The 20943-nt window shown below is 38.3% G+C and overlaps 1 protein-coding gene across 3 annotated transcripts in view; it reads left to right on the top strand.

Annotated features, from left to right (window-relative positions):
* The window catches only part of STARD9 (StAR related lipid transfer domain containing 9), a 107237-nt gene that overhangs the window by 36725 nt on the left and 49569 nt on the right, over positions 1-20943 (top strand). For all 3 annotated transcript variants that reach the window (XR_009967955.1, XM_062635667.1, XM_062635666.1), the window contains exons 4-8: positions 12326-12442; positions 14435-14467; positions 14557-14618; positions 15222-15334; positions 20255-20324. Coding sequence is in view for 2 of the 3 variants with exons in the window: in XM_062635667.1 (XP_062491651.1) it covers positions 12326-12442; positions 14435-14467; positions 14557-14618; positions 15222-15334; positions 20255-20324 (395 nt within the window). In the remaining variant the exon portion in view is untranslated. The remainder of the gene's footprint in view (positions 1-12325; positions 12443-14434; positions 14468-14556; positions 14619-15221; positions 15335-20254; positions 20325-20943) is intronic.

Raw genomic sequence — 20943 nt, 5'->3', positions numbered from 1 at the left:
CATTGCTGCATTTTTATGCCTTTTGAAGGCTAAAGGGAATATTGTTTTTTTAATGCTTCTCTTTTCAGTGGAACTCTTAAATTTTAGTTCTTCAAGATAATATGTCTTTTCTTTGTTTTTTATTTATCCCTGGAGGTATTTAAAAGGTTTGTAGACGTGGCGCTTAGGGACATGGTTTAGTGGTGGACTTGGCAGTGTTGGGTTTATGGTTGGACTTGGTGATCTTAAAAGTCTTCCAACCTAAATGATGCAGTGATTCTGTGATTAGCTTATAGAATTTATGTAGGTGGAACTTGAGACACGTTTTATTGAAGCCATTACTGTACATCTTTCCAACAGCTCTCATAGTTGTAAATGCCAGAAACAGAAATTTACAGTACAGTTGAGACCAAGCACTAGTGAGCTCCATGAGTGCTTGCAAGGTTCACCCAGATTAAATAATGACAAATGTAGGAAATTTACTTTCAGAAGCATAAAGTCTATCAGTTTTGGGTACTGTTGAAATTCAGTTGTTGCTGATAGAAATGCAAATGGAATCTGTCTTGCAGAATTTCTACAGGTATTTTAAGGAATTGTTGATGGAATTATTATCTTCAATGTCTTTACAGTTTTTGCTAAATTTTTATGTTCTTCTTACAAAGCTCTTGTATGAAGGTGAAGTAATGAGCTTATTGCTAAGAAAGTGTGTTTTATAGGCTTAAGAATTGTTTTCCAGTGTAGTGATTTTAAGGGCCAAGTAGTAAAAAATAGGAACTTGAATTAGCTGATACATGAAGAGAATACCCATATCTAGACGAAGGGGGGAAAAAGCAGAAATCTAATCTTGATAATGTCATTGTGTTGTCTGAGTATTACAGATGAATGTTAACCCTTACTGAATTACTGAAACATTCAGATCCACACTTTTCCTCCTGCCTCTTGTAATAAAGTCGGGGAACAGTCTTTTTTCCATCTCCATCCTCTGTCTCCTCCAAAAACTGATGGGCAGTTATTTTCAGAGACACTGCTGAGAATTTATTTTTGTCTCTGCTGCCTTAAACAATAAAACTTGCTAATTTTATGTTGTTATTCTTTACTTTCCTTTCACATGGAATCACAGACATCCGCTAATGACCTGGGATCCTAGCCAAGAGCTGGCAGTGGAGGGAGAAAATGCAGGATATTTATAACTTCATTATAATCCATCATTTATTCCTTGCTCTCTTCATTGCAAAGGAGATACAGTTCGGTATTACAAAACAAGTATTTCTTTTGCTCATTTTAAGAGGATATCAGTAAACTCTTCCAATTTTTTTTCCTTTTAGGTAGACTTTCAGACACAGATAATGATGGTATCACACCATTTAAAGTGACAAATTACAGTATTTTTCTGCCATGAAGTATTATCTGGGCCAGGACAGTGGGATGTCTAAAACATTTTCTGGTCCCACTGGAGTAAAGCTGTGTGATTGTAGAGAACATTGTGCTGCTTCTTCCAACTGTGACATTAGCCTTTGCTAGACCTTTAGAAAAGCTGAAGTTTTTAGTTTCCCCTGTGGGTTTCATTCATGCATGGTCTGGCCCTGAATTCACTGAAGAAAACTCTTCCTTCATTGCATATTGCTGGCACTGGTGTAAGTCAGTGTGTTCCTATCCTGCTGGTGAAGATGCACAGCACAGAAATTAAATCTGTCCCTCTGACATGCAAGCCGGCAAACAAGCACCCATGTGGATAGATCAGCACTCAAATCTGCAGTCCTGGGTCTCTGGGACAGAGAAACAAACGTGTTTGTCTGTGTCTTCCTAACAAATATTTCTGTTCTCCTGGAGAGAATTACCAACCTTAAAATATACTTCCCAATTCACTCAATGAATGAGCTCCATTCATTCCTTAATGGATAGCGTTCACCTGTGTTGGTGATGGGCAAATGAAATACCAGAGTAAAACTTACATAAAACACAATGTAATGTGTAAATCTCAAAGTAATCATTAATAAAGCAATGTGTAGAAAGCTTTATTAGGACAAGTAGCTGGACTGAGCTAAGTCAGATAGTGATACAGTGTCAAATGCTGCGGAGTTTGTATTGTATGGCTGTTGCATTCGAATTTCTCACCTGTAATCTAGAGATAACACAATAGGCATCCCTGTCAGGCAGGAAAAGAGGGATCTGAGAGGAATGTGGTTTCGTACAGGTAGATGAAAACACCAGGTGGTATTTTTGTGATGTGACTTTTTATAGTATTCTACAATTCCACCTAAATACCTTAGTCAAGATTGAACTTTCATGCTGTTAAATGTAGTGTGTGGATGCACATAACCACACAGAGCAGACACCGAAATTAATTTTTTCACTGGAAAACAAATTACAGCTGATAAGATGAACAAAGCAACCATTGTTGGGTCTCACAGGGAGAATTAAAGCACAAAAAGATTTAAGGACATGCAGGAAGTCTGTTGGCAGAGCCAAGAACTGAGCTGTCTCTTAAGTTCTAGTGCAAATGCCTCTGCTACGGGCCAAGTATCTTGAGTTGGAGAGCAGCTGTCCCTTTCACTGCCCTTCTTCCGGTTTGACAGGGAAAAGAAACTGAAAAGGCTGGATAGAGAGAAGGAAAAGAAGTAATCCCAGTTGTGAAGCCGTGGCCTCTTAACAAGAGAGAAGAAATGTTCCCAAACTAACCAGCCGATACCTCCCCCCCCCCCCCTTCCCCCATCCCATTCAACCCAAAAAGTAATGTTGCTGAAGTAATCCTAATGTCACAGTAAGGAGTTCTGAGCAGCTGATCAGCATAATGTGCTTCCCTATGCTTGTGCTTTCTCTGGCTGTGCACAGAAAGCCCTTCAGCTGACATTTGTTTAATGTTCCTTAAAAGAAAACACATGTGGAAAAAGCCTTGCATCATTGGAACAAACCTTTAAATTTGTTTTCAGATATTTCTTCCTTGCATCCTCTTTCTGCCTTTTCTGTTTAAATTAATTTTTAGGAGTTTGTGAAAGTTTTGGGACCAAGGCTTTCATTATTTTGTCAGGAATTCTTTAGTTCTGCATAACTGTATTTCATGAGACTTCTTCACTTTAATTCCAAGTCTTGGATGCTACATCTGAGATGTACATCTGAGATGTAGCAGCAGTGTAATTAAACAGAGTATGGTCATAGCCCAAACAGTAACAGCTTGAGGGGGGCAAGATTCTCTAGGGAAAACATGCCAAATATGAGATACTGCATATCTGTAGTTTGCAGTGGAGATGCTGGCAAATAGATGCTGCAGGACTGAGCCTCTTAGGTTTTATACAGCTGCTGAAACTGTCCTGACCTATTGGTTGAGAGTGATTTTGTTTGTATATTAAGGAACAGCACCTTTTCTTTAATATACCAAGTCTATTTTGTACCTGGATCTGCTGCAGGTGTCTTTATGCTCTGAAGCTTTCTGTCTGCTGATGAAGTTTTCTGCTTTCTTGTTTGTATGGCAAGTCTTTAATGGAAACTGGGCTGTTGATTCTATTCATCATTATAAAACCATTTGGTTACCTCTTTGGTGAAGGGCAGCTGCTGGCCATATGTCCTACCTAAGTTTAGCCTTTTTCTCTTTCATTAAATCAGTGGTATTTCAAAGGATATTTTTAAATTGTGCTGTGTAAGAAGATAATTTTCTTCTGGGTTTGGTCCCAGTTATTAACCTGTGGGAACTTATCTTAGTTTTCAAACATTAGCCTAATGTTTTACAGTACCAGTGGTTTGCTTTTAGTGAGCTGTTTGTTGATACTGTGGACCTTGCCTGTAGCAAGTAGTGATTTTCTTTATTCAAAACCTTTTTTTTTAAATTACCAGAAGATTTTCATGTCTTGGTTTTTGCCTTGACTAAATAAACAGCCTTGAAATTTCTGAAGTTTCTAGGATTAGGTTAGTTTCCTAATGGTAGCATTAACTATTGACCCCTTCAGACACTTGCAAATAAGAAAACAGTTATCATACATATGAGACTTTGATAAACTCTTTTACTTCCTTTTTGCTTCTCAAAGGTGAAGTTCCCTCTTTTCTGTTCTTTCTGCTTCCTCCTACCTTCTCCTCTGCTTCAGAGTTGGTTCTAGCCTGTTCATTGTAGTCTAAGCAAAATGCAAGTACTCTTTACCAGAAATTATTTAGGGTAAAAACTCCCAAAAACCTTATTTAGCAATATTGTCCCCTTGAATTTGCAAAAATGGCATTACGTGCTGTCCCTGCAGGTTTATTGGATGTTATTTTCTTTCATGTTACTCTGGACTTGGCTTGAGTGACTTGGGGAAACTTTATTTCCCAAATTCTTAAACCCTAGAGCATAACAGACAATTTGCTACAGTTTAAAACAACTGCTTTCTGTTTCCTTGTGCAATTCAGTTCTGATTGGATTAAGAAAGGTAAGTTTTCTTCTCAGGAAATTCTTATTGCCAAACCTTTTTTCCCGATAGAATGCCTCCATTATCTCTGAAATTGAAGCATTTACAGCTGTAAGAGTGATAGATATGTATATATTCACTGTGAGGGTGGTGAGCCACTGGCACAGGTTGCCCAGAGAAGCTCTGGCTGCCCCATCCCTGGCAGCGTTCAAGGCCAAGTTGGACAGGGCTTGGAGCAATGTGGTCTGGTGGAAGGTGTCCCTGCCCATGGGACTGGGATTGGAATTAGATGGTCTTTAAGGTCCCTTCCAACCCAAACTATTCTATCTTTATCCCAGAACAGGGAGCACCCGTTGCAGTTACAGTGTAAAATAAGTATTTGCTGTCATCAACTGCCCTAGTTGCATATCCATTCAATGCACAGTAATTCAATGAAAAGTCAAAGGCACTGATATTAACTGAGCCTCATGTTACAATAGTCAAAAGCATTAGTTTGAATCATATGCATTAAAGGAGAGTTTTATTATCTCCAATTTTTTGTTAGCCTCAAAAGAAAACACGCTTCTGTCTTTGTGTGCAACACATAGAAAGGTTATAGATTATGGGGGTTATCCACTGGCCATTGGTTTGATAGTGAGTAAGATGTCAAGGAATATAAAAGAAAAAAAAGACTTCATAATATACATGAGAAGTTGGGAGAAACAGAATATGCTAAAATTTTTGATCCAAAAATAAATATGTGATTTTGAAAAGAAGAGTTTAAAACCAAAAAGCTTCACACTTCTAATATCCACGCGAAGATTTCAATGTAAAATAACAAAGTCAGAAACCCTCACTGTTGATAACGGTCTGTCACTTACGGTGTGTGACTGAATGTGCTCCATGACATATTCATTTCTTCTTGGCATTAGCACAAAAATATGTTCTTTCATTCTGGAAAAAAAATATAGTCATCTGTCTGATACACAGGCGTGCAGGTCTAATGTGATAAGATGTGATATAGTCTCAGACTAATAGGGTATTTTCAGTATCTTGAAAACACATTATTCAAGAAGGATGTGCACAAGCCACTATAAATTTTTACTTTTAAGCCAGTAAAAGAGAGAGATGAGATTCTGGCTTCAGAAGATTCCTGCTGACCAAATGGAAAAGGATCCGAATAAGATATTGCTTCCCTGTTATAAATCATCTGGTAGTGAAGCTACTGTCAACTTTTGTATCTTTTAGCAACGTGAGGTGCATTTCCAATTAATATTCTCTATGTCATTTTAAAAATGGTCTTCATGGAGAGGTTAGAAGTATCTCAAGTATTCTTGAAAAAGCAACCCAAAAAGTCTCAATTTGTTCTGTCAGTTTTCATTTTCCTTTGAAATGGGTAATATAGAGAGATTTTCTTATCAAGGGTGACCTGATATGAAGTGCAGAGTTTTGGTGCAGTTTTGCTCTGTGTTCCAAGCTGACTGCACTTTATACTTCATAATTTTTGCCTTCCAGTAGAGATTCAGATGTTATTGGCAGAGTGGCATATTTGTTTGACCTCTAATGCATTTGGATTTCAAGGAAAATACATAAGCAATCTTTCTAGCTTTCAATTTTAAATAGGATTAACTCAATAGCGGTAAGTAGGCTGCACTAAATTGCTACTTTTTAGTTTCCCTCCATAACAGCAATTAGAACCTGGGTTTGTCCTTATTTTAATATTTGGCTTATGTGCCATATGAAATTTCTTTTGTTGTTGATATATTTACTTATTTAAATAATTTGAATATTTAGGCTTTAGATGGTCTCAGAATCTGTCATTCACATAAACATTTGGAAAGCATACACTGTAGTGAGACTTCATCTGAAGTATTTTCTGTTTCTGTCTTCAAAATTCTACAATCCAGATCTAAACAGCATGTATTAAAATTGGCTAAAAATATCCTGTTGATGCTCACAAGTAGCACATAGTGACCAAATAAGCTGGTGTGCAGACCAGTAGAGAGAAAGGAAAGAAAGCAGCATAAATTGGTTAGAAGTGGGCACACTTATCCCACACAGAAGTATTCACTTTGCATGATTGCCAATAGTAAATTTGACCTTGTAATCTAGACATAAGGTACTTGAGATGCATGGAGTCTTTCAAGACTGAGTTTTTTTGTCTTTAGACCAGATTTGTTGAGAGTAGAATCCTAAAATTATTTTAAAACTGCTAATTTTAAAACACGTATTTGAAGAGGGAGGCAAGGAATTTAACTTTTTGTGATCAAATACCCTACCGTGTGATAGACACTTAAAGGCATTCATCAAAGCTGTTAATAGCAAGCTCAGGCTTATGAAGCATTAGATTTGAGTGTGTTATTCTTTACTTGAGCAGTAATTTTCCTTGGATGACATGGAATTTTGTAAGACTACAAGATTTTACACTGGAGTTTTGTTGAAACAACTTATCTGAAGAGAAATGGTGCCAATTGAGGGAGGGGGAGAAACGGGAAGAGGAGAAAGACACTGAGGAAGTCACCAGTACTCCAGTGCACTGGCTGTCCATTTAGGAAATAAGTTTTTGTGCTTCAGAAAGATGGTGTAACTGCTGAAGCCGTTGACAATCACAAGGTCCTTCTGCACTTCTGGGCAAGGGTCTTCTCAGTTTCTTGTATTAACTGTTGCAGATTGCACTTGTGCTGCCCAAGGCTTTGAACTTTGCCTGAGTAGCAATTGCATGTCTGATATGCTCAAGTATGATTTGTATTTTAGTCTGGTAGTATAAACAGGGGACTTAAAAAGTTTATATGTGTTTAAAGGGCATAAACATATCAATTGTACAAATAGCTTCAATAAATCCTCAAGAAAACAAGTAATATCAAGCTGAATATATTTATATTTTTAACTGAATGATAGGAGCAGTAGTCTTCCTGGTACATTAGTCTGTAAACCTTAAATTGTTTTTGAAAAACACATTTAAGTTAAATTGTCTGGTTTTCTAATACGGACAAGGGCAAATTACAAATACTGTAGTTTTCAGAAATTAAATTCTGTGATTCTTTGAGTTAGGAGTTAGTCACAAAACTTAGGTTGCTGCTTAAGTGTTGGTAAGCCTTATACCTTAATATGTACTTAAATCATCTTTTTAATATATTCCAGTATGGTTTCTTAAGGGCAGGATTCCTGTTGAGGTTTTTCTACATGCTTTTAATATACAGTTACACACCTGCACAACTTCTTATGTAAGATTTCACAATGAGCCGCTTAACTTGCCTGTTCTGCAAACACTTAAGACTCTCTGAACTATTTCTTGTATCTTCTAATGGAGCATTGAAATAAGTTTTGAATTTTTTAAGTGCTCTGTTGTTATACTTGAAGTAGGTGTTTCTTACCTAATGTAAAACAGCTTCAACCCCAAATATGTTCATATTGCAGCAACTTGGACAGCATTTTGGTGTGTGTGAACTGCATGGTTAAGACATTTTATCTACTAGACTAAACCTTTCCCTTTTTCCAGTTTGTACTGGAAGTCTGATAATAAGGACTAATGTGTACAGCACAGGATTTGTTAGATTTGAACTCACTTTGTTGTGAGTATGCCATCAAAGTACCTTGAATGATAGCAGTTTTCTTAATGCCCTCTCATAACTTAGAAAGGCACATTTTTTCCACTATTAGGACAGTTGATAGGTAATAAATTGTAGAATGCTTCACAGGTCATCGTGGGATATGGACCAGATACATGTATAAAGTGCAGGAACAAGGCATAGCAGAGCCAGTTAAAGCTTGCTTGAAAGCAGCATTCAGCATGGAACAAGCCTAACAGTGCCAGTCACACAGAGCAGCCATGCAGGGAAGATATAGTTTTCTTGCCAAATGGAGTGTTCTCTGCAGTAAGCCATATCCAACTCACGGCCCTTGAAAAACCTCATCTTCCTGAAGCTTTATTTCAGAAGTGACTTGAATGAATCCCAGAAGAACTTTATTTTTTTTTCCTTCTCTCATGATCAACAGAAACCATGATTTGATCCATTATATCATGAAATACGTTACTACATATGCCCAGAATGATTAATTGTAGTCCTTTTTGTATAATCAGCAGCTGTTGATACTGATGGGTATTTGGACTAATGCCTCTGATATTAGCACAGAAAAAGCTTTAATTTCAATTACCCTCCTTTATCTTTAAACAAGCCAGAAATTAATTGCTGTGCTTCACTTTGTTTTTTCTGCAGTACACTTAAACAAAGAGTTTTTTCTTTCAAAATTGAGACTGTATTCAATTAAATGAATTGTAATTTATTCTCACAAAAGGAAAGTGAGTAATTTACCAAAAAGAACAAACACAAAGCAGTACAAATAAGCTTTTAATAGGATTTTAGTAAATAATTCTTGAAGTTCTCATTCATTATCATCATAGGGTTATGGCACTCTTTTCAGAGTAATCCAATTTTGCTTGTAATAATATGTCTTCTCTCAATGCCTAATTCAAAAAGGACTGATTTGAAACATATTTGAATTGAAGCGTCTGAGTAGCCATGTGTATTTAATAGAGAGTAAATGTAACACAGTTTTGCTTAACTGGGATTTGGAGTTAGATGTTCTTTCAGAGCCCAATGTATGTGCAGAGAGAGCAAGTACACAATAATTTGCACTTTTGGCTTAAGTTGCTATGGATGTTCTAAGATCCCAAGGAATTTTATGAACAGTAGTAGAACACCCCACGGTTTTCCACTAATGGATAGCATTATTCCTATTTTACCTGAAGGAAAATGGGGACATTTAAACTTTGAATTGCATAAAGTTTCAACATTAGTTTGTCTAAAATTCCAATTTCAATGCCCAGATGACGTTGCGAGTGTTGCTATCAGGCTTGCCACCCTGAGAAGATTTTGTTTCATTGTAATTAAATCAATTAATAACTCACCACGATCCACTGTGAACCTTCAGAGAGGAGGACAGCTCTTAATGGGAGAACTGTCATAGAATCAAGATACCTCTCCAGGCTGCTTTTATCCCTGTTGTAAGAGGTTCTGTCATGCGAAGTGTTTCTAAATTGATGTGGAATATATTAGCTTTTTTTAGGCCATTTCTATGTACAGCAAGCCAAGAAAAAATGGTTTTATTCCTGAATTTATTCTGTCTTGATACTCTGAAGGGAAGTGGTCATAGACCTGCCTTGCTCCTGTTACTCCAAGAGAACACTGATGGGGTAAACTAAAAGCAACAGGGCTAATCACACAGTTTGATAAATTTATACAATTGTTATTTTTAAATGGGGCTCCCATAGATGGAGTAAAACCAGATGATGATAAGTAAAAACAGATGTTGAAACACTGCTGCAAGCAACCTCCAAGAAAACCCAACCCCCAGCCTAATCCCTGCAGTTATATTTTCCCACAATTTGGAAAGCAAGTCTCATGGACAAAGTGGCACCTATGATCTTATATTATAATTTCCAGTATGTACTGGAATACAGCTCAGGCTGTATTTATATATTTATATATTTATTATATATTTATTCAGCACAAATTTCAACCATCATGCTGATATGTCAGTTACTTGTTCACTCGTTTATCGACTGTATACAATGGATTCATTTTGCTAGTTGTATTACTTCAGGGTTTTTTCCTTTCTGTCTGTAAAAGTCGATCTTTTTATGGCATATTGTCCTTTGTGAGGGATTATTAGCTAGATGTGCTGCAAATAAGTTACTAGTTCTTACTAGTTCTCAATGTCTATTCTGGACTTCTGGCTCTGAACTAAATATTGAAGAATATAGGTAAAGTTGTTGGCAATAATAAATCTGATACAATTAAGGCATGTATAATGCCACTGCCTCCCATAGACTAGCAAATGTGCATATGCTCATGAGCACTCCCTGCATGCCCTCTGCACCCCTACCCCCCCCCCCCCCTTCCATACCAGTAGCTGGCACACAGGCCCTGGGGATAGCAATTCTCTACTCAGGTACTTATAGTGATGCTCACTTGTTTCACCTCAGCCACCCTAGTAATTGGTATCTGCAGCACAGGTCTTGGCACCCATGGTTCCCTCTGCAGCTGTTGACAGAGACACTTATACCACCCCAGTTACCTAGTAGCTTGGACATAGATCCTGAAACACATTGTGCCACTCTAATTGCTGGCACTTAGATTCCTACTTGCCCAAGGTGCTGGCACCGTAGATGTGAGAGACACATTACTTGAGGCTGACTTCAGTTGCTGACCTGAATTTACTTCTTCCAGTAACTGGACCCACACTCCTTAGGTCCATGTCTATACCAGCTCCCTATGCTGAGACACTCGCTGCCATCATTTGCAGGTACCACCGATGTGATGGCCCTATAAGCTGAGGTCTTCTGACTTCAATGCTGGCCCCAGATTCGCTCCAGGTACTGAGCTCAGTCAGACAGGTATACTGATCTCCTGCTGTTTACATGGAACCAGCCCCTTCTCCTTCCTGACTCCCTCACCTTAAACATTTCACAATAAGATTTGCATAGCCCTGCAGGTCCCCTCAAATATCCCAAATCCTTCTGTTCCTCTTGTTTTCCCCATAACTTATGTTACGGTTTTGAAGTCCAGGTTGCCCCTCTCCAAAGCTATGCTTCAGTTTCTTAATGGCCTATCCAGTAGTGCCTGGAGAGTTTGTCACTATTTTTGTTATCCCTTGTCTATTACTTTTGTGTCCATGTGTTTTGTTTGGCTTTCTCTGTACTCTTTAAACAGAAAAGTTCCTGATAATCAACAGAAAAGTTGATCTGATAATCCTATTGAAGCAGATGCTCTGACATGCCACATGCCCTTACAAATAAGGCAGGGCTAGCCAAATTCTGCTGAATGGCAGTGCTATTGGTTCTTCAACTAGAAATTTTCATCTTGTCTCAGTTTGAATTGAAATATCATCTGAAAAGGAAACTCTTGCTAGAAGATTTTTAATCTCTTTTCTGGGCAGTTTAGGTGAAGTGGTATATTTATGAAATATGTTTTACTATTGATTTTTCTATCAGGTTTAGTACATTCATCTCTCTATTGGAGAAGCAAATGACTTGTCAATCAGTGAGCCTTCACAGCAGTGAAACACAGAAATCCTGTTATCTCTCTCTAAATGCTAGCTAGTTTTCTATGCAAATGGCAAAACCATTGATACTTGTAACATTTGTTTTGAAAGGCCAAAGCCAGCAGCAGGCACCTGCCTGCTGGATCCTTTTGATCCGTCATGCACTTCGTATCAAATCTTACCAGGTGTCCTTTCAGCTGGTCTGTGACCAGGCTTTGATATGCAGAGAGCATGGTCACAATGTGGGGCAGCTGTGTCACCAAAAAGGGAGCAGCGAAAGCGGAAGGAATAACTGTTCAGATCTTGCTGTATGGCTGTGATGGTCCGACTTCTGTAGCCGCAGTGGGACCAGTGCAAGCTCTGGAAGTGCCTGGAGGCTGGCACTGATTTGGTGGTAACAGTTCTGGCTCTGATTGCAATGAGTGTGTGGTATAAACAGAAAATAAAGCATTTAGCCTTTGGTGGGGTGCTGCTTACTGACCAGAGGGGTCAGATAGAAGTATTGTTGGGTGTGGTCTCCTTGCAGGCTATGGGTTAGACTTCAATTTGCTTTTGACCTGTAATTCTGATGCCTAATGTTCCCACTAATGTCATTGCTTCAAAGAGGCTTGATCATGCGTTTCTGCCAGATTTATGCTGAGGACTGTAAAACATGGGGTGGGGGAGATACTTGAGAATTCGTATGGTCCAAGTATGCAATAAGATACAGCAGGATAAGAAGCACAGTTAAACACTACTGCTCAGTGTCAGCACTGTGCTTGGCATGCCAGCATCTAGGAGAAGACCTAACAAGTGAATGCTGGGCACTTAACATTGTGTCTGATAAATCAGAAAGACAAATACTGTGAAGATCCTTGTTCCCATGGAGTTACTGAAGCTGAAAGATCTACAAGTAATGCCGAGAGAGGCATGTTATTCATAGACTATTTTGTTTCTTTTGGTCTTTTCAGGTGTTCCAGGACCTTGGCACTTCTGTATTGTCGGGGGCATTCAGAGGATACAACATCTGCCTCTTTGCTTATGGACAGACAGGTTCAGGAAAAACTTACACAATGATGGGAACACCTGTGAGTTACTCCATTCATTTTACACTTAGGGTTGAGGGCAGGGTGTCCAGCAGAATCATTGCTTTATTTTTAAACTGTGATTATGGTGCTTGTGTTGAGCAGAATGCTTATACATGCTTTGTTTGATAGTTATATAGAAAATGAGAGGTAAGCCTTTACATTTAGGTAAATAACATAGCATCAGCTAACAACACTAGAAAATGAGGTGTAGCTTAAATATTTCTTCTAGATAGCCTTCATCTTACTGTTTATGAATCTTACTGCCTATGTTAGAGGACAGAAAACTATCCATGTTGTGTTTTCGAAACATAGCTCAATATAATACAAAGTATTCATCCTCAGAAGCTTTTGGCAGTCTGAGCTATAATGAAATTGAATTACTTTCACAAATAAAACTGGATTGAATCCTGAGAAATACTTTTGTAGCAGGCTTCATTATCTACTTGAGATATTTATTGATGGCAGAAGTTACTCTTTGGCTGTGGAAACTTCACTTCCAGTTTTGAAATGTGTTCGAATGATGTTTGCAGAAGCTGTTACATTTTGATTCTTGTCTACCAGAAACCATTTAAAGTGCTTTTTAATCTTGGTACTCAGATTGGTACTCAGATTGATGGCTGAGGATCCTCAGTTGAGAATTCCCTGTGTTCTGCTGCAGCACAAGGCAGTTTGATCTCTATTCATAAATATTCTTGGCTGTTGGTGAAACATGCCCCTAAAAAAGTCACATTTTATTTAACAGCTTGTGTGAGTAGGCCACTATTTCCTACACCCATGGGATTAAGTTTTAAAGGTGAAATAAGGGTAAAATTTGTTCAAACCCTGAAGAGAAGAAAAATACTGTTCTGTCAGGGCTTGAGCTTTCGACAAGGTTTGGATTTTAAAAACTGTGTTTTCCCCACAGACATCAGCAATAGGATTTTGTTAAATCATGACTAGATTCTTCCTTTGTTTTGTGTGAAATCAGGCTTAACTCCATGGAAGCCTGAACAATTGTTAAAATTGGGTATCTCAGCAACCCTGACTGGCCACGTCTTGAAATTATCATTATTTCTAAGGAAATTTCCAGGTGTAGTGTTTCTAAGAGATTTCTGGCTTATAAAGTGATTTCTTGTTCCAGTGGAATGCTGCTTTGATCTGATCTCTAATAGCATGTATTCAGTATGAAACAGTGTTCAAAACAAGTGTTTGGTATAAACTGAACTTTTGTCCACCATGGTCTACTTGATGAACCTGGACTTTCTCCCCTTCAAAAAAGGGAGCCTTCTAAAAGCCTTTCATGCTACTCAGCAAGGAGATTCCACCTAAGCCATAGAGCCTGTTGTAGGGTATGTTGGCACTGTGGTCACTCATGATCAATCATGTCATAAGAATAGTATATCACACAAAAGCACACCATTACTTCAGTGTAGGCTGTATGGGCAAAGTTTAAATCACCTAGTTTGGGTACTGTTAGGCCATATCCCTTTCTCTCTGAGAGACCAGATTTATAAATCTAGAACATAAGGCTGTTGCAAGTCTGTTCTGTGATGCCATATCATAAAGAGATGAAAGTAGAATAAGGAAAAACCAAAATATTCCTGACCAGTCAAGCTAGTTACAGTGTTGGCCTGACATCATCTAGACTGCAACACCGCTGACATAAGCATGTCCAAACAGCTCTTGGATTTAACCCAAACATCTAAACTTCTCATTGATGCTATATAAGTACTCTAAAATAACTTTTGCTATAAAGAACATTTGCGCTGAAGCTGCTGATATGACACAGCACATGAGTATCTGCAGTGTTTCAAGTGCAAGAAGCCTTCAGCTGAAGTAGTAGAATTGCCATGGTGTGCTGAACTACACTCCAGGGCAGTTTGTGTTGTCATTACTTCAGTGCTACGCTATGACTCTGTCCTTTTCTTACAACTTGGCTTTTATTTGAAAGTAACTCTTGCAAGAGTGATAGAAAGTATATTGTTTAATTTTCTTTCTGTTTATTATTTGAAGGCATCCATTGGGCTGACACCCCGTATATGTGAGGTACTTCTTTTTATTTCACTTGCATTTATTTAAGCAACATTATTTTTCTTAATGGGTTTAAAATTTACACAAGCTTCTGGTTTGTGCAGGGCCTTTTTGCAAGGAAGGATGATTACACAGACCAGACAGCATCTTGCAGAGTAAAAGTCAGGTAAGTGTGTCGCTGTTTTGGGCAATACTATGAATGCTTTCAACAACATATTCCTGCAATCAAAGAAAGTAAAGAGTAGTTTATTTTGGTTTTGTTTTCTCAGATAGTAATAATTTTGGAACAAAGGGGAGAGCACAGAGGACGGATGAGAGAGTGTTGGGTTTAGTTTTCCATCTCAGTATAGTTCTTGGGATGCTGTCTCTTCACTTTTGTATATACAGCTGAAATAGGAGTGCATCAAAAATGGACTTCCTGTTTGTTTAACTGCTAAATTTGAGTCATAATTCTACATCCCATTCTTATTAATTTTTCCCATTGATCTAATGAAACATTATGTTTGGAAATCTGGACATTTGAACTCACTAATGTTAAAAAAGTGCGTTTTATGAATTTTTAAATAAATAATGAATGCCTCTTGCTTCTTGGAAATTTGCTACTCTGAGTTCTTTTTACATGCACTGAATGGGAAGGGACAGTAATAGGATAATGAAAATTGATCAATTGACTTTATCATGAAAGATTCAGGTAGTTACATTGTCTACATATACACTTTCCCCCCCCCCCCCATTGTGTGCATTTAACATTTTTTTTTTTGCTTTTCAGTTTTCTTGAAATCTATAATGAGCGTGTCCGGGATTTGTTGAAACAATCAGACCAAAAGAAACCTTACACACTTAGAGTCCGAGAGCACCCTGAAACAGGACCATATGTACAAGGTAAGAGCGGGCTTCACAACTAGCATCAGAATTTCAAGTAAATGTTGATCAGGTCTGTATGTATATTTGCATATGTTCCTGGTGTGATTCTGGATTGCTTCTACTCTTCTACTAGTGCAAAATGACACAGAGTAGTTTTACAGTGGAGACTACCAGGAAGAGCCTTTTCCAAGCTGATGGAAGTTTCAAAAATTACCGAGTTTGTTTAGAAAGCAAATGCATATATTTCCATTTCCAGGTACCTTCTATCTAGTGAGCGGAATTCCCAAGTTGCCTCTGCTATGAGATTTTGCTGCTGCTTAGCTGGCTAGTAAATGGGTAGTAACACCTGGGGGTATGCATTTTGTATGCAAACCTGTATCAGTCCTGTCACATTAGTTCAAATGCTGATTTGTTTGGGCTTTTAAATAGAGTTCTTGTCTCTGCATGTTTTGTGAATTCCTTTTGTTCTCTCTGGTTCACTTTTTCTCCCTCTCTTTTTCTTTATCATGGCATTATCCATCAGATTGTTGTCCTCACTTCAGAGATTAAGGCAAGATATGACAACAGATAGAGTGATTTGACTGTGTGATTGGAGCCTGGAATTTCCAGCTCTCATTCCCTGGGCACCAGCAGTATTGGTCATAGTATGTCTAACAACAGACAGTTGTTTCCAATTCCTCATCTCAAAATTTGAAATAAACACTTGGGAAGCATTGCACTTGCATGGTCCTATACACAAGGGACTATCTGGCATTCTGGTTATTTCAGCTGTGCTTTCCCAGCCCATCAGCATCCTGTTTAAGGAGAGTTGGAAAATAGATGAATTGATGGTCTCATTAGTATGGCAAACTTATCATTCTTTGAAAAGCAGATTTGTAGACATTTGGCTTTTATTGAGGTCTTTCCAAGATTCTTTCTACCTGCTTGTTATCGGACAACTTCATTGTTGGTGGAGTACAGATACTAATTATTTTCCTTTAGCAGCTGCTCATTCACCACACAAGAAAAGGTCTTTAAACTGCTTCCTTCCTTGGCAATTTCCATCCCTTTTCTCAGGCCTTGTATCTCCAGTGATTCCTTGGCTGCGTGTAACTGAGTTTCCCTGCTTTAAAAGAAAATGAAGTTATAGCATCTACCAATGGGCTGGCTTGCCTTTTGTCACTATTTTGTCTTCATCTGGAGCCTTCCAGGCCAAATCCGTCACTGCTTTTACAGTCCTGGTTTTTCATTTGTTTTTTTTGTTGTGTTTGTGGGTTTTGTTTGGTTGTGGTTTGTTTTTGGGGTTTTGGGGATTTTTTTGATTTAATTTTTACCCCTTTTGAATAAAGATTTTGGGCACAACTAAAATTTAAGAGGAACAATTTTATGCTACAGACCTGAAATATCCCACAGAATTTCCCAGTTGATTAGATTTTGTAAAATAAAGGGGAAAAGATAATGGAAAAAGATGAATCTAGATAATATTTGCCTGCTTTGGCCATGTTTGCAAATCCAGCATGAATACTTTATTTTAGAAGATTCTCTCCCTCTGCATCTTATGACAGCCTCCAAAAATAATTATGCTAATGGCTGTAAGAAAATCTTTAATTTTAATGATAAATGTGCATTTTTAGAAAAATTGATCACATGCATGGAAAATGAAGTAATTTCTCTGCTGAAGGTATCAGAGGGTATAATTAGATGCTGTTAGTCAATTAGATGCTTAGGCCAACAGTCAGATGGCCTAGGGTTTTTCTTTTTTTAGATATGTGTATAGAAGTATATATTGAAAAATAAACATGCTTATGTACAGTTTGTTCAATTAAGAACTTTAACAGTTTGCTTTCCTTGAGGCAACCCTGATGCCTTTTGAGGGGAGGGACTAATAAAGAAGATGTGATTACGTGGCTCTTTTTGTAGCTGCACTCTTAGCTCACATCAAAAGTAAGCAGCAATGAGCAGGTCCAGAGGTCTCTTGAATGCAGGTGAGGAGTGCAGTCAGCTGTATATTATTAACGTCAGATTCCAGAAAATGAAGTGTTTCACAGCACTGGTACAAAATGCCCTTCTCAATTGCAGTAATATTTTTCTGCAATCAACAACTACTGACCTCTGTAATGAGGGCTATCTACGTGCTGAAGACGTCTTTGGCAGTGTTATATGTAGTCTCTCTGCAGCATCAGAGAGAGTATGTGCAAGTATATTGTTTCCAATAGCTAGATGGCTGAGATCAGAATTGTCAGCAAGCTTACTAGAAGGGGAGCTCATTTTGTATTTTGGTTTTATTCTCCTTCCAGGCAGTTTGCTGTATGGAAGAAATAAAAATGGTGAACATGAGCAAAGCTCAGGAATTTCCCATTATTTCCCATAAATCCAGCATGATAAGGGCTAGCATCTGTATTTGCATCATACTTCTTGCAAGCCATCAGTGATTTTAAGGTTTGCTGATTTTGGTCAGGAGCTTCCCAGTGTACCGTTAGTTTTAGTTAGGTGTTTGTTATCAGTGATGTCCAGGGTACAGTTAGCCCTGGGTGAAGAACAGACAAAGAGGAAAATGGGAAGACTTAACCCCTTTCAGGATGCTTAGATGGCTCTGGCGATGCATTTTCTGTTTGCAAGCCCAGTCAGGAAGTCCCAGCTCAAGTATTTTGAATAGTTTCCAGCCCATCATTTTTCCACGTAAAGGCTGTGAAATTGTAGCCTTTAAAATGCTGAAAGTGTTTCAGTGCTTTGGGTTGGAATCATTTCAAACTTCTCCCTCACAGATGGTTGCACTGTTAAGGAGTCGGCCTCTCTTAAACCAGGAAATGATGCAATCTATTTTGTTACTCTGAGACAGATTTCTGGGGAGACCCTTTCTCACTCCAAGGCAGATTTCTAGATGTTTTTGATCTTTCTGCAGGACTTTAAAGTCACCTTCCTCTTCCTAGCAGTCAGCAGAACACTTTGACATTTCTTTTCAGAAACACAATATTTCACTTGCCTTGTTGAAAAACTAAATGTTTCGCTAGATTCACTATTCCAGTAGTTACGGAAATGTAGGTAGGTAAGAATTTCTTTCATGCCTTCATTTTATAGCTGGATTTTTATTCAGTTAAATGAAACCCTGAAAAAGGCTCTGGGAAAACAATATATGATAGTTTCCATATCCTGAACTTTGAAGATCCCAGTGCTGTTGGAAAAATAATGGGCCTCTTTCTCAAATGGAAAATGTGATGACTTCTGGAATGAATGTATTGTAAAGGGACACCAGAGAGCAGAAGAAATGCTTTTGTTTGAGAATCATCCTATACTGTGTGTAGTGTACACACTACAGTTAAGAGTTTTTTGAAGTGTGGGTGATCCAAAAATATTTCCCCCCTCCTCTCTGTATGTATATTGCAGACTAAAATAAATTCCCATCTTTGGCTTAGATTTTGCTTTCATTTCATTCCATTGTTCAGCCTGAGGAAGAGAAGCTGCGTGGAGACCTCATAGCAGCTTTCCAGTGTCTGACAGGGGCCAACAAGGATGCTGGGGAGGGACTCTTCATCAGGGACTGTAGCAATAACACAAGGGGTAACGGGTTCAAACTTAAACAGGAGAAGTTTAGACTGGATATAAGGAAGAAGTTCTTCACTGCAAGGGTGGTGAGGCACTCGAACAGGTTCACCGAGAACCTGTGGCCACCCCATCCCTGGCAGTGTTCAAGGCCAGGCTGGATGGGGCTTGGGTCAGTCTGATCTAGTGGAAGGTGCCCATGGCAGGGGATTGGAACTAGATGATCTTAAGGTCCTTTCCAGCCCTAATTGTTCTATGATTCTATGATTTAAAGTCTAACAAAGCTGTTATGATGTAAGGATAGGCTCTAACAATGCCAGAAGTTCTTATTTCAGTATTGTTGAATTTTATATTCATTTTGACTTTCATTAGTAGATAAATGATTTTATCCAAATATATCAGACTTTTTTAGTACTCTGCCTTCAACCGCTCTTTTTTGGCCTGCGATAAAACAAACCAAACCTAAATCAGTACGGGGGGAGGAAGTAGCCCTGGATTCCTGCTGTGAGGTAAAACATTATGCAGAAGAGAGGTTTATTAGGTACTTAAGACAAAGACTTGCTTCAGAGCTCAGGTGGATTTTTTAGGAGTCACTGCAGTACCAGTGATAACGAATCATTACCATAAAACGCAAACGAGACATATTAAACTGTATGTCTGTGAAATACAAGCCTGGTGAGGTTCATTTTGTGTGCCTGTTGGAATTTGCGTTGTGCAAGGGGCTGGCAGTGCTGCAGCAGCACACTGCCCTCCTCCGGGGCCCTGTTAGTCACAACCGCCACTCCACCACAGCAGGCTCTCAATGCAGTATTTTCTTTCATTTATTTTCAGTGGGTTTTTTTCCCCACTTCAAAATAAAATCAAATAAAGAAATATAAAACTGGAAGCAGGAGATGTGAAAGGGCCAGATGTTTCATATCATTATTGATGTCCGCTCTAGGGAGAAAAGGGTGTGAAGACTCGTGAGTTACAGGCTGAAACCTAGTTAAGTAAATGGTAGATATTCTCAGGGGTTGGTTGCTAATTCTGTTGTGTGAGCAGAGCCATTATCCAGAGGTAGTGGCTACTAAAAGCTTCTTTACAGGATCTGTACCCAATTAGTAGAAGTGACATAGCTGAAAATTTCTCATGGAGTTTCAGTAATACTGTTTTTATATACCATTTTTCTGCTGACAGGTTGAAAAAAGGCCTGTACTTTGAAGGCATAAGGCATTTTTTATAGTGATGTCACTGCATCTGAAGGTTTTTATCTGCATCATTTCATCTTATTTTTAAATAAAATGCTTACTCTAGTTGAAAGACTACTTGTAGCACAGACTGGCCTCCCAGCACAGCATCCTTATGCTCCTGCTGTTGGGTAAACTGGTTGAAACTTCCTGAAAAAGAATATGCATTTAACTCTTTTTAAATCTTTGACAGGATTGACGCAACATTTAGTTACAGACTACAAGCAAGTTGTAGAACTTCTAGAAGAAGGAATAGCTAAAAGGTATTTTATAAAACAAACCAGCTCTGTCTTTACTTAACACTTCTTTCACCATGTGTTGATTTCACTGAGGTTTGTTTTCCCAGCTGTTGCCAATGCTTTTCGTGATAGGATGTCAAATATGCTGTGTGTGACGTGCACATAAGATGTTACATACCCTCATATTATCCCCAGTAAGAGCTACAAGTACTCATGAAGTTGTTTCTTCAAACCTGATCCAATGCTGACTTACCCAGAAAATTCAAACATCTGTCTGGGACAGAAAATGCATGCCAGGAAAACATTTTTCTGTAAACAGACTGAAGTTTTTCTTTTCCACTTGCACGGGACACTTCAGACTCTTTGGCTTTCAACTCACTTGTTAGTGTAACTTAGTGATTTAATACTGCTGAGAAGATAGTTTATTTGTATTTAATTTATAAAAGTATTTGGTTTGAAATTATTTGGTTTGATTTTCATGAGCATTTAAGTTCTTAGTACAGGTCATGCACATTTACTATGAGAGAACTGTGGGAACTACTAATGAAGCCAATGTTTTTGGCTCTTGTTAGTCAAGACACTTTTTCACTTTTTCAACAGGGAGCTTTGGATATCAGTACAGCTGCTGTAAAGGATCCTCCAA

The sequence above is a fragment of the Pezoporus occidentalis genome, unplaced genomic scaffold, assembly GCF_034315485.1.
Source record: "Pezoporus occidentalis ecotype Australia unplaced genomic scaffold, CSIRO_AGI_Poc_V1 ctg46, whole genome shotgun sequence".
Lineage (NCBI taxonomy): Eukaryota > Metazoa > Chordata > Aves > Psittaciformes > Psittacidae > Pezoporus > Pezoporus occidentalis.
Note: the sequence above shows the minus strand (reverse complement) of the source record. Positions and strands in the feature narration are given on the sequence as shown.